The sequence below is a fragment of the Armigeres subalbatus genome, chromosome 1 (assembly GCF_024139115.2).
Source record: "Armigeres subalbatus isolate Guangzhou_Male chromosome 1, GZ_Asu_2, whole genome shotgun sequence".
NCBI classification, from domain to species: domain Eukaryota; kingdom Metazoa; phylum Arthropoda; class Insecta; order Diptera; family Culicidae; genus Armigeres; species Armigeres subalbatus.
The window spans coordinates 207,364,986-207,375,672 of NC_085139.1; the positions used below are offsets into that span (position 1 = coordinate 207,364,986).

Below are 10,687 nucleotides of genomic sequence, written 5' to 3' on the forward strand. Positions count from 1 at the left end.
ACATTTTGCCTCCCACGCCCCAGATTACATATTTACAGCAATGTCTTGTTCGACAAAATTGTAGGCACATTTAAGCGCTATAAGTTCGTCATACCTCATGAATCGATAGCAACCTTCTGAAAAAAGTTCTGGGAAAATTAAACAAACGAATGCAAATGACATTTTACAACACTGTTAGCAAGGATCCAAGGTAGACAAATTCCTCGACCACCTCGCAGGTATCCACGTCTATCGTAGCCAGTGAGGGGATTTCGATGTCATGGGACTAATTTGCTTATAACTTTTTTCACACTTTATTTACAATTATGTTTTTTATATAAACATGTAGCCCTCAAAGGACCCTTTAACTTTTTCTAATAGGTCATTTCACTAAATCTGATATTGGCGGCGTGAAAGCCGAATTAGTTTAAAATAACATTTATATAATGACATTCCGTGACATTTTTTAAATTTCGCTCTCATGGCTTAGACTTTGTATTTAGAACAATGATCCGTACGATAAAGCTCTAGGATCTTCTAAGCATTAAATAATAATCAAAAAAATCCGAAACTTCTGAAAAAAAAAATAGTAATTGCAATCCCACGACATTTTTTTACATTTCCCGTCACTAATGGTCAAGGAAATTGAGACAATTTCCAATCCGAAAATTTCCTAGACCGGCACCGGGAATCGAACCAAGCCACCCTCAGCATGGTCTTGCTTTGTAGCCGCGCGTTTTACCGCTAGGCTAAGGAGGGCACCTTTTGTTGAATGTTCTTCGAAATTTATGCAGAAAATTCTTCAAATTTTCTGCGGGAGATTGCTTAAAATATAGACATTAACATATAATTTGGATTTTAACTGAAAATTGTTTGAAATTTTCAAAGGAAATTCATTGGAATTTGCATGAGATTTTTATCAAATTTTCTATGTAAAATTATTCGGAATTTCCACGACGAATTTTACGAAATTTTACCCAACGTTATTAAAAACTTTACGCGATACTGGGAATTCTTTGTATTGTCCATAAGAAATTCTTCGGAAATTCAATGGAAAATTATTAAAAAAGAGGAAAGGTCGTTTATCCGACAATCATTTGGCGAAAGCCATATGGCCGAATAATACGTTAAGTTGAAAATCATCAAGCCGAATTGTATTTGACCGAAATGTACGTTTGGGCAAACCAGTTATACAACGGAAAAAAATACATTTGGCCAAAGCGACATACGGCTGAATTGATAATTTGGCCGAAAAAGCATTCTTCTCTTACATGTCGTTTTGCTGAAACGGCCGTTTGGCCGAATAGGTTATAAGGCCGAAAATGTCGTTCGATCGAAATGGTTGTTTGACAGAAAGGGCCATTTGGTCGAAAATGTCATTTGGTACAACGGCCAAATATTGATTACTGAACGGGTAATATGGTCAAAAACATCCACCCGTTTAGCCAAATAACATTTTCGGCCAAATGGCTTTTCTGCCTAACGACCACTTCGGCCAAACAACTTTTTGACCAAACGACTTTTGCTGCCATTTTCTGCCGTGGCGGAGAGCCATAAACAGCCGAAAGGCTCATTCGGCCGAATTGGTAATTTGACCGAAAAAGTGGTTTGTCCAAACAGTTTATTTGGCTGAAATTGTTATTTGGCCGAAATGGTCGTTTGGCCAAAAAAGTCATTTAACCGACTAGATTATTTGGCCAAAAATGCCGTTAGGTAGAAATGGTCATTTAGCTGAAAGTCATTTGGCAGTGCAAAACAAACATTGCAGCCAAACGGATTTTTCTGCCAAATAACCTATTCAGTTAAACGGCGTTTTTTTGGCAAAGTAATCAATTCAGTCGAGCGACACTTGTCAAATGACCAAATTGTCAAATAAGGGGGGAGGGGGTCTTAGCCCTCCCTAGAAAAAAAATAGCCCCCCTAGGATTTAAAAAGTTAGTTAGCAGTGATATAAATTTTCAACATATAGCATAATGAATTACTGAAACAGTTTAAAGACATATTCAACCTATCATAATGAAATAAGTGGAAGACAAATTATCTTTTTTTTATTTCTGAGAAATTTCTGAGTGGACTCCCTTCGGAATCGCTGGAGGATTTCTGACGGAATCTCTGGAACATTCTCGTTGGAACTCCTGGAACATTCCCGTTGGAATTCCTGGAGGATTCTATTCGGAATCTCTACAAGATTCTCATTGCAATCCCTGAAACATATCCATCGGATTCATTGAAACATTTCCGTTCAAATTCCTGGAATATCCATGGAAGTCGAAATTCCTAGATGGTCGAGGATATTCCTAATATAAGATTTATACATCGCATTAGTCACATACATTCCAAAACTTATACTTTTCAATAACTTTCAATATCAGCTTTTCCGAGCCCATCTTGATGAGCTCAGCTCCGATACCATCCTTGCCAGCTGCTTTATTGGTCTTTAGCTGTTGGATGGCATCCTTAACTTCCCTCATGGTGAGGGCTGGTTGGCTTCCATCGTTCGCTGAACTGACGTAGCCATCTCCCTCGCTGCCTTGATTTTCACTGTCTGTACTCTCAGCGCCATTCAAATGTTCCTCGTAGTGCTGCTTCCACCTTTCGATCACCACTCGTTCATTCGGCAAGATGCTCCCATCCTTATCCCTGCACATTTCGGCTCGCAACATGAAGCCTTTGTGGGATGCGTTGAGCTTCTGATAGAACTTGTGTGTTTCTTGAGAACAACACAGCACTTTCATCTCCTCGCACTCCGTTTCTTCCAGGCGACGTTTCTTCTCCTGAAAAGGCGGGACTGCTGTATCCGCTTCCGTCTATAATGTTCCACGTTCTGTCGGGTTCTTTGCTGCAGCGCAACCGCCTGCGCTGCTTCCTTCTCCTTCAGAATCTGTCTGCACTCTTCGTCTAACCAATCGTTCCGTCCTTCCTTTTACATACCCGACGTTGTTCTCCGCTGCGTCATTAATTGCTGCTTCAACTGTACTCCAGCAATCCTCATAAGGGGTCCATCGATCTCTCTTTTTTTCCGACAACGCTGCCTCGAGATGCTGTGCGTATACAGTGGCGACATTAGGTTTCTTCAGTCGCTCTAGGTCATACTACGGCGGCCATCGGTACCGAAATTGTTGATCACGAATATTTTTGGGCGCAGTTTAACCATCACTAGTAGTGGTCAGAGTCGATGTTAGCGCCACGATATTTCCTGACATCGATAATGTCAGAGAAGTGCCGTCAATCTATTAGAACGTGGTCGATTTGTGTTTTTGTCTGCAGTGATGATCTCCAGGGGCCCTCCTTAGCCGTGCGGTAAGATGCGCGGCTACAAAGCAAGACCATGCTGAGGGTGGCTGGGTTCGATTCCCGGTGCCGGTCTAGACAATTTTCGGATTGGAAATTGTCTCGACTTCCCTGGGCATAAAGTATCATCGTGTTAGCCTCATGATATACGAATACAGAAATGGTAACTTGGCTTAGAAACCTCGCAGTTAATAACTGTGGAAGTGCTTAATGAACACTAAGCTGCGAGGCGGCAATGTCCCAGTGGGGGATGCAATGCCAACGAAGAAGAAGAAGATGATCTCCAGGTGTACCGATACGGAAGGCTGTGCTGGAAGTAGGTGCTGCGAATGGCCATATTCTGGGAGGCAGCGAAATCAATTAGTCGATTTAATTAATCAATTAGGCCTATTCACACTACAAGAAAATTTGTTATTGGATCTAGCGCCCTAAACACTTGCTGGTCCGAAGCTAAGCGATCTTTACACTCACGAAAGCGCTCGTGAAGTGTGTTGACCAGCCAGACGGTGGACCTCAGATTTCTGTCTAGTAGTCGGCCACATTCCACTGTCGTGCCATTGAGGATGATTTTACAGTCCTCGGGCGGAGCATTTTTAGAAAATTTTGAGTAGGGGAAATGATGACCTTGGCCTTTCAGCTACTCTGTCAGGGCATTCAGGCATCGTTAGAGTTTTGCCACAAGCGCTATGATCATTCTACCTTTGTAGAAGATGCACACTTAACTCATTTCACCGTATTCGGCAAATTTTACCGAAATCTCAACAGCAGAGCTGTTCGGTAATTTATTTTACAGATTTTTTGTAATTTTTTCCATTGCTCAACTGTCAAAATCACCGAAAATCAGTTAAATTATTTACCGAACAGTTCTGCTGTTGAGATTTCGGTAAAATTTTACCGAAGTCGGCGATTTATTTCAAGTGTGTGGAGGTGTAATCTGCGAACAGAGACAATATGCTACCTTCCGGCGGTTTTGGCGTAGGCGTAGAGGGCGCAAGTGCGCTCCGATGCAAGTGGAGAGCTTGCAAAAGATTTCAGGCTTTCTTGACGATTCTTATTCGATGATTGTTGGATAGCTGTTATCACACAAAATTTTATGATTTGCATGCACAGTCGAATAGAATGTCTTTGGTTTTTTCCTGTGCTTGCTTTTTTGCGATTAAAACTTTTTCTCTTTTCTCCCACGTCTGAGACTTGGCAAGCTCATCGACCGCTATCTCAGCCGCTTCAAAGCGGTGGAACCACTTTCCAATTATTACCGGAATCCGCTTAGAAGCACCATTAAACTCCGTACTTTGTCCAAAACAAATGGTCACTTTTAATTCACGATAAACCGCAATGACTTGGAATTTTTTATTTTCAATTGAATCACTGCGAACAAAACTATTTTATGATTTTGTTGTGATTCACTTGTCATTCCAAACCAGTGGTGCCAGAAATTCAGAAATATGCGATTTTTTAGTTTTATGAGAATGTTTTATCCGCGCAGTGGACCCACTTGCGAGTACCTCATTCAAGTATCACATCTACTACACTGCCTATGATCGCATATTTGTAACAATCGACAAAAGCAGGCATGGGAAAAATGGAACAATGAAGTTTGTGATATGCAAAAGTATGGAAATCTCAATGATTTTCAAAAAAATTCCCTTAAATTGCACAAACACTTTATCCAGTCGGAATCTTCAGTAGAAACATTTTCATTACTTGGTTTTTTGAATGCAGACAAATGTCGAAATTTTTTGCACACAGCGAATGGCGTACTGGCAATAAAGTTTTCTGGTATTACGATTAGGGGAACTGTACCGGTTTTGGCCATGTTCCTAATTTGGCCAATTTTGCGAATAACTCCAAAAATAAAGCAATTCAGGAGGGTTTTATAAGTTCCAACAAGGGATATATCCCTCACGATTCAACGCTGCTTTTAACTGATCGATTATTTGGGAATAATATGTATTTTTCAGGGTTGGCCAAAATAGGCACTAAGTTGGCCAAAATCGGTGCACTTCCCCTATGCGATTATGATTATGATATCACTGTGTTTAATGTTACAAAACAACTGGGTAGTTTTTTCAAGTTTTTTGGAACAAACTTTCTTAGTTCACATGGTCAGCTGGAAGAACTAGCAATTTGGAGATGATTCATGAGCTTACCTCAAAATCGACAAAAATGCAAATGTTACAAATATGCGATCATGGGCAGTACAGTGGTGTCAAGTACGGAGTACGGAGCGTTGAATCATGAGATGGAGGCCGGATAGTGCTCGCATCTACGTGTTGAGAATTAGGGCAAGTTCTCCATATACAGCTTGTTCAATGTATATGCACCAACCAACGACAAGCCCGATTATGTGAAGGACGAGTTTTATTAGCATCTTGACAACACCTACGCTGCTCATAAATTAATAACAGTCCCATGTTTGCTTGATTTCTTATCTACATGGGTCTGCTATCTATTTATGGGCAGTACGGAGAATGTCCAAAACAAGAAGTGAAACTCATCATCAGGGACGCAGTGAATGGTTGACATTTCTCAGATATCGTAGATGTGAGGACATCACCGGTTCAAGGCGTGAGAAAACCATACAGCGATATTCGAGCGAGGGCGTTGTGGAAGACTCCAATTACACGGAAGACACAAAACTGGAGAAAGTTGGAACACTTTATGGCAACAAGTTCACGAGGCGGCCAACACAACAGCCTCAGAGGTACCAAACAGAGAAACCAACGGAAAGCCTGGTTTGCTGTGGAGTGCCAAATAGCTACAAATGAGAAAAACTAGGCCAGGAGCCGCTTGCTCGTAATATTTCGCCGCATATTTTGATAATAGATTCTATTTTATTCACGCTTTTGGACGAAATTACACATTTTTTTAGGAATCGTTTTCCGATTAGGAAACAGCTGAAACATAATTTTACTTACCATGCTATCTCACAGAGGTATCTTTGCATTGAAATTGATTAAACGATGGTGAAAAACGGCACTGAACCCTCGTACCCACTGATCCAACGTGTGATACCTCCCTATACTTATAAGGATGCCACTGAGTCGAGGGCCTTAGGCCAAAGTATTGAAATCGTTATTTGGTAATGCTTTTTTTTGAGTCACTTAACAATCTTACATCTTGCTCCGTAACACTCCCGTCATTGGGTCCACCAAGCGTTATAGATGACAATGATACACATTTTTGTAATGTGTCTAAAGCATGAATTAGAATTTTTACTATTAACAAGTATCCTACTGGTAACATCGTAATGCTTACAATACTTTTCACTCTTTTCCAGAATCGGGAAGCCATGGACCGCCTGGAGGAGCTAGAGACCTGCAACAACCACCTGCTGAAACGACTGGACAAGCTGAAGAATGCAAAAAGTGCATTGCTAAAAGATCTTTGATAGAAACATCAAACACATAACAAAAATCGCCGTTCATATCTTCGGATTGTGCACCATTCTTACTTCATCTTCCATTTGTATTGTTCCATCCGTCTCAACCTCATAGAAACCATTATCACACCATCGTCATCAGCAACGATCACAGATTGTAAATCGTGGAAATGATCTCCCGTTTCCGATCCTGTATGTAATTTGTACATGTCTTCATATTTTTTTTCTCGTTTTTAGTACACGAGTGTGTTGAAAAGCTTCAGTTTTTAGGTATACAACAAAATCGAAACGCTTGGCAAACAATTTTCTTACGTGCAGTGCATTGTTATATTAACCAGCTTTTCGGCAGTTCGCTCCATGACATAGAGTGCAAGGAGACGACACCCCTAACTCTTTAACTCAGCAGAATGAGCTTTCAGCTTGGTGTGTTGTACTGTATAGCAGAGCAAGAGCCAATCAATTGTGTAATATGCAGCAAAATGTTTAATGATTGTATGAACACACAAACACGCCCAAACGAAACTAGAATTTGCACTTACCAGTAAGTAGGCTTGTATAGTAAATTTATTAAAATATAAAACAAATATAGGCAGACCGTTTAGTGTAATAAATTGGAACCCATTTAACATGTGTGTTTGAACAGAATCTAGTGTAAATTGAAACGGCGCTGAGATTAGGCAGAGATATTTAGACAAGACGAATGATGAAAGCTGTGTAAATCTAGTAGTTATATATTGAGCATGAAACCAATTTTATTAATTAATTTATTCAAAGAAAATTACGCAAAATAGTTGCCTCGGGTAGTTGTGCTGAACTTGGCATGCGGTCGTTTTGCTCCTGATTTTCAATATTTGCATATCCTCGTTTGCCGGGACGGAAATTAAGCTTTAATTTGAATGTATTCCCTGAAAGTCAATCTAGAAACCAATATGACTTTCAATAGTTTCCGAGTTTTAAATATTCGACCACCTAAATATTTCAATTTTGCATTACCAAATTCATATGAAAGCTATCATACAAATTAATACTATTCCTGCAGAAACGTAAAATAATTGGTCACTTATTCACTCAAACATGAAATAAAGAAAGCAGGTTAACAGCTTTTATATATTTTAGAAACGCCGAGCCCGCTTCTGGAATGAAAAATATACTCAAGACAATCCCTATATGACAAAGTTGAAGAAAAGATCTTTACATTCAGGATTTTGCGTTCGAAAGAATAGAGGTAACCGTAAGGGATTTTCATCACTACACATAAATATAAATAAAGGCTAAACGACCCCATGTCAAGTTACACATCTTTCCCGTCGCGTTCATCGAAAAAGATCTTTAAAGTTGCCAATATGCATAAATAGCTATTAGGAAAACATGAAAACAAAATCGATCGGTTGCCGTTTTTATGAAGGCAACACAAATTGTTTGTAAAATATGAAATTGCCAAATCGAAAACAGAGACATAAAGACACGAATTGTCACCAGCCGTGACTGTGCGAATATCAAAACAAGTAATTTATACGAACGTGGCTCTCATCGGCCAGAAACAAAACTAACAAAGGTAAGTTGTTGAACCAGTTACATGTTCATTGTTGTTTAACTTATGAACCTTATGATAAAACAAAGTACGCTAGTTTCTTTCGTTAACAACTTTACTGATGCGACTTTTTTGGTTCCTGGTAGTAACCGCATTACTTCGATCACGCCTTCCTAATTTGTTAACTATTTTATAAATCTATTCTTTCACATTTTACCAACAATTACACAATCAGTCACCATTTTTTTAATCGAATGAATAGGAAAACCTTTATCATACTCCTAAAACTGCCATATATTTTTGTTTACTTTGTTTTATGATTGGATTATGGTAGAATCCCGTCGCTTTACGTTGCGCCAACCATTAGAATATCTCGTATAATTCTATTATGTACATTATAAATCGGAATCAGATTTCCTTCCTAAAATTATTAATTATGCAAAGAATAAGGATCGTGCGTTCCCACCTTTTTAAGTTGGGAACAATGACGTTGCCTTTGTTTAGCTTTTATAAAATTCTAGACCAGCAAAGGTTAAAACTTACAGAAGATAGAAATGACAAAGGAACAAGATCATCATAGAAGAATGTTGCGGTTTATTGTTAGAATTTGGTGAAATGACTGGACCTCTCCTCTCTGTAGGAAACCAATTTATCTAACTTAAATGCTCTGACAGGCCGTATGATAGAGTACCTCTTACCTATCTATGTTATAGTATAGACAGCGACAAACACAAGAAAACAAAAAAGTGTAAAAATGAAACAGCAACGTGTAACAAAGCAAACATTTGGAACGCAAGTGAAGAAAATCTGTAAAATAAACTGAACAAAGCATAAGTTGGGCATTTGCTGATTTCCATTAGAACATACCGAAATCATATGCTTGATCCCTTCCGTCTAGTTTCATTACATCTAGTTAACGCAGGTGAATCTATGGCCATCGGAGTCGTTCGATTTGTGCGATTTTTTTTTCGAAAACTGCAAGTGCGCATTGGTCCTCCACGAACAGTGTCGTGGTCTTGTATTACAGGACTACCGATCTAATTTGCGTTTGGTAGATAATCAGAATTATATCTCCGCTACTTCAACGTCTTAGCGCTGCAGAAAATCTGCTGGACAGGACATAAAGTGCGGAAAAGCGGACATCGATCAGCTACCTTCTACCAAAGCTATGGCACCACCAACGAGCTGATGCGCCAACGCATGATTGGGTGGCAGCCAATCAACGCAAGGATGTGCAAGTTTAGAAGGACGTTTCTTCAACTATAGCATCATCAACGTGCACTGCCCACACGAAGGGAGACCCGACGACGAGAAAGAAGCGTTCTATGCACAGCTGGAGCAGACATACGATGGATGCCCACTGCGGGACGTCAAAATCGTCATCGGCGACATGAACGCACAGGTAGGCAGGGAGGAAATGTAGTATAGACTGGTCATCGAACCGGATAGTCTGCATACCGTATCGAACGACAACGACCACCGATGCATAAACTTTGCAGCATCCCACGGAATGGTAGTCCGAAGCACTTTCCCCCGCAAGAATATCCATGGCCACATGGAAATCACCTTACCGCAGTGCAAATTTTGAATCCGACCACTACCTCGTTGCAGTATGTCTGCGCTCAAAACTCTCGACGGTGTACAACACGCGTCGGAGTCGTCCGCCGCGGCTATACATTGGGCGGCTACAAGACGGTAGACTAGCCCAAGACTACGCGCAGCAGCTGGAAGTGGCACTCCCAACGGAAGAGCAGCTAGGCGCAGCATCTCTTGAAAATGGAAATGAGATATTCGATCCGCCATTGGAAGCACCGCAACCGCTACACTAGTCACGGTGGCTCCGGATCAGAGAAACGACTGGTATGACGGCGAATGTGAGCAGTTGGTTGAGGAGAAGAATGCAGCATGGGCGAGATTGCTGCAACACCGCACGAGGGCCAACGAGGCACGATACAAACGGGCGCGGAACAGACAAAACTCGATTTTCCGGAGGAAAAAGCGCCAGCAGGAAGATCGAGACCGTGAATAGATGGAGGAACTGTACCGCGCTAATAACGCACGAAAGTTCTATGAGAAGTTGAACCGTTCACGTAAGGGCCACGTGCCACAGCCCGATATGTGTAAGGACATAAACGGGAACCTTCTTACAAACGAGCGTGAGGTGATCCAAAGGTGGCGGCAGCACTATGAAGAGCACCTGATGATAATGAACCTAGGAGCACGCGCGCAGGACATGCGACTTCCGGCTCCGAATCTCCAGGAAATCCAGGAGGAGATCGGCCGGCTTAAAAACAACAAAGCCCCTGGAGTTGACTAACTAACAGGAGAGCTGTTTAAACACGGTGGTGAGGCACTGGCTAGAGCGCTGCACTGGGTGATTACCAAGGTTAGGGAGGATGAGGTTCTGCCGCAGGAGTGGATGGAAGGTGTGGTGTGTCCCATCTACAAAAAGGGCGATAAGCTGGAATGTAGCAACTACCGCGCAATCACATTGCTGAACGCCG

At 41.1% G+C, this 10,687-nt stretch overlaps 1 protein-coding gene across 4 annotated transcripts in view; it reads left to right on the forward strand.

Annotated features, from left to right (window-relative positions):
- Nucleotides 1–9,017, forward strand: part of LOC134205704 (leucine-rich repeat flightless-interacting protein 2) — a 109,660-nt gene extending 100,643 nt beyond the window's left edge. For all 4 annotated transcript variants that reach the window (XM_062681238.1, XM_062681236.1, XM_062681237.1 and 1 more), the window contains one exon: nt 6,551–9,017. In XM_062681238.1, coding sequence (XP_062537222.1) covers nt 6,551–6,661 — 111 coding nt within the window. In that variant the 3' untranslated portion in view covers nt 6,662–9,017. The remainder of the gene's footprint in view (nt 1–6,550) is intronic.
- The last annotated feature ends 1,670 nt before the right edge of the window (nt 9,018–10,687 follow it).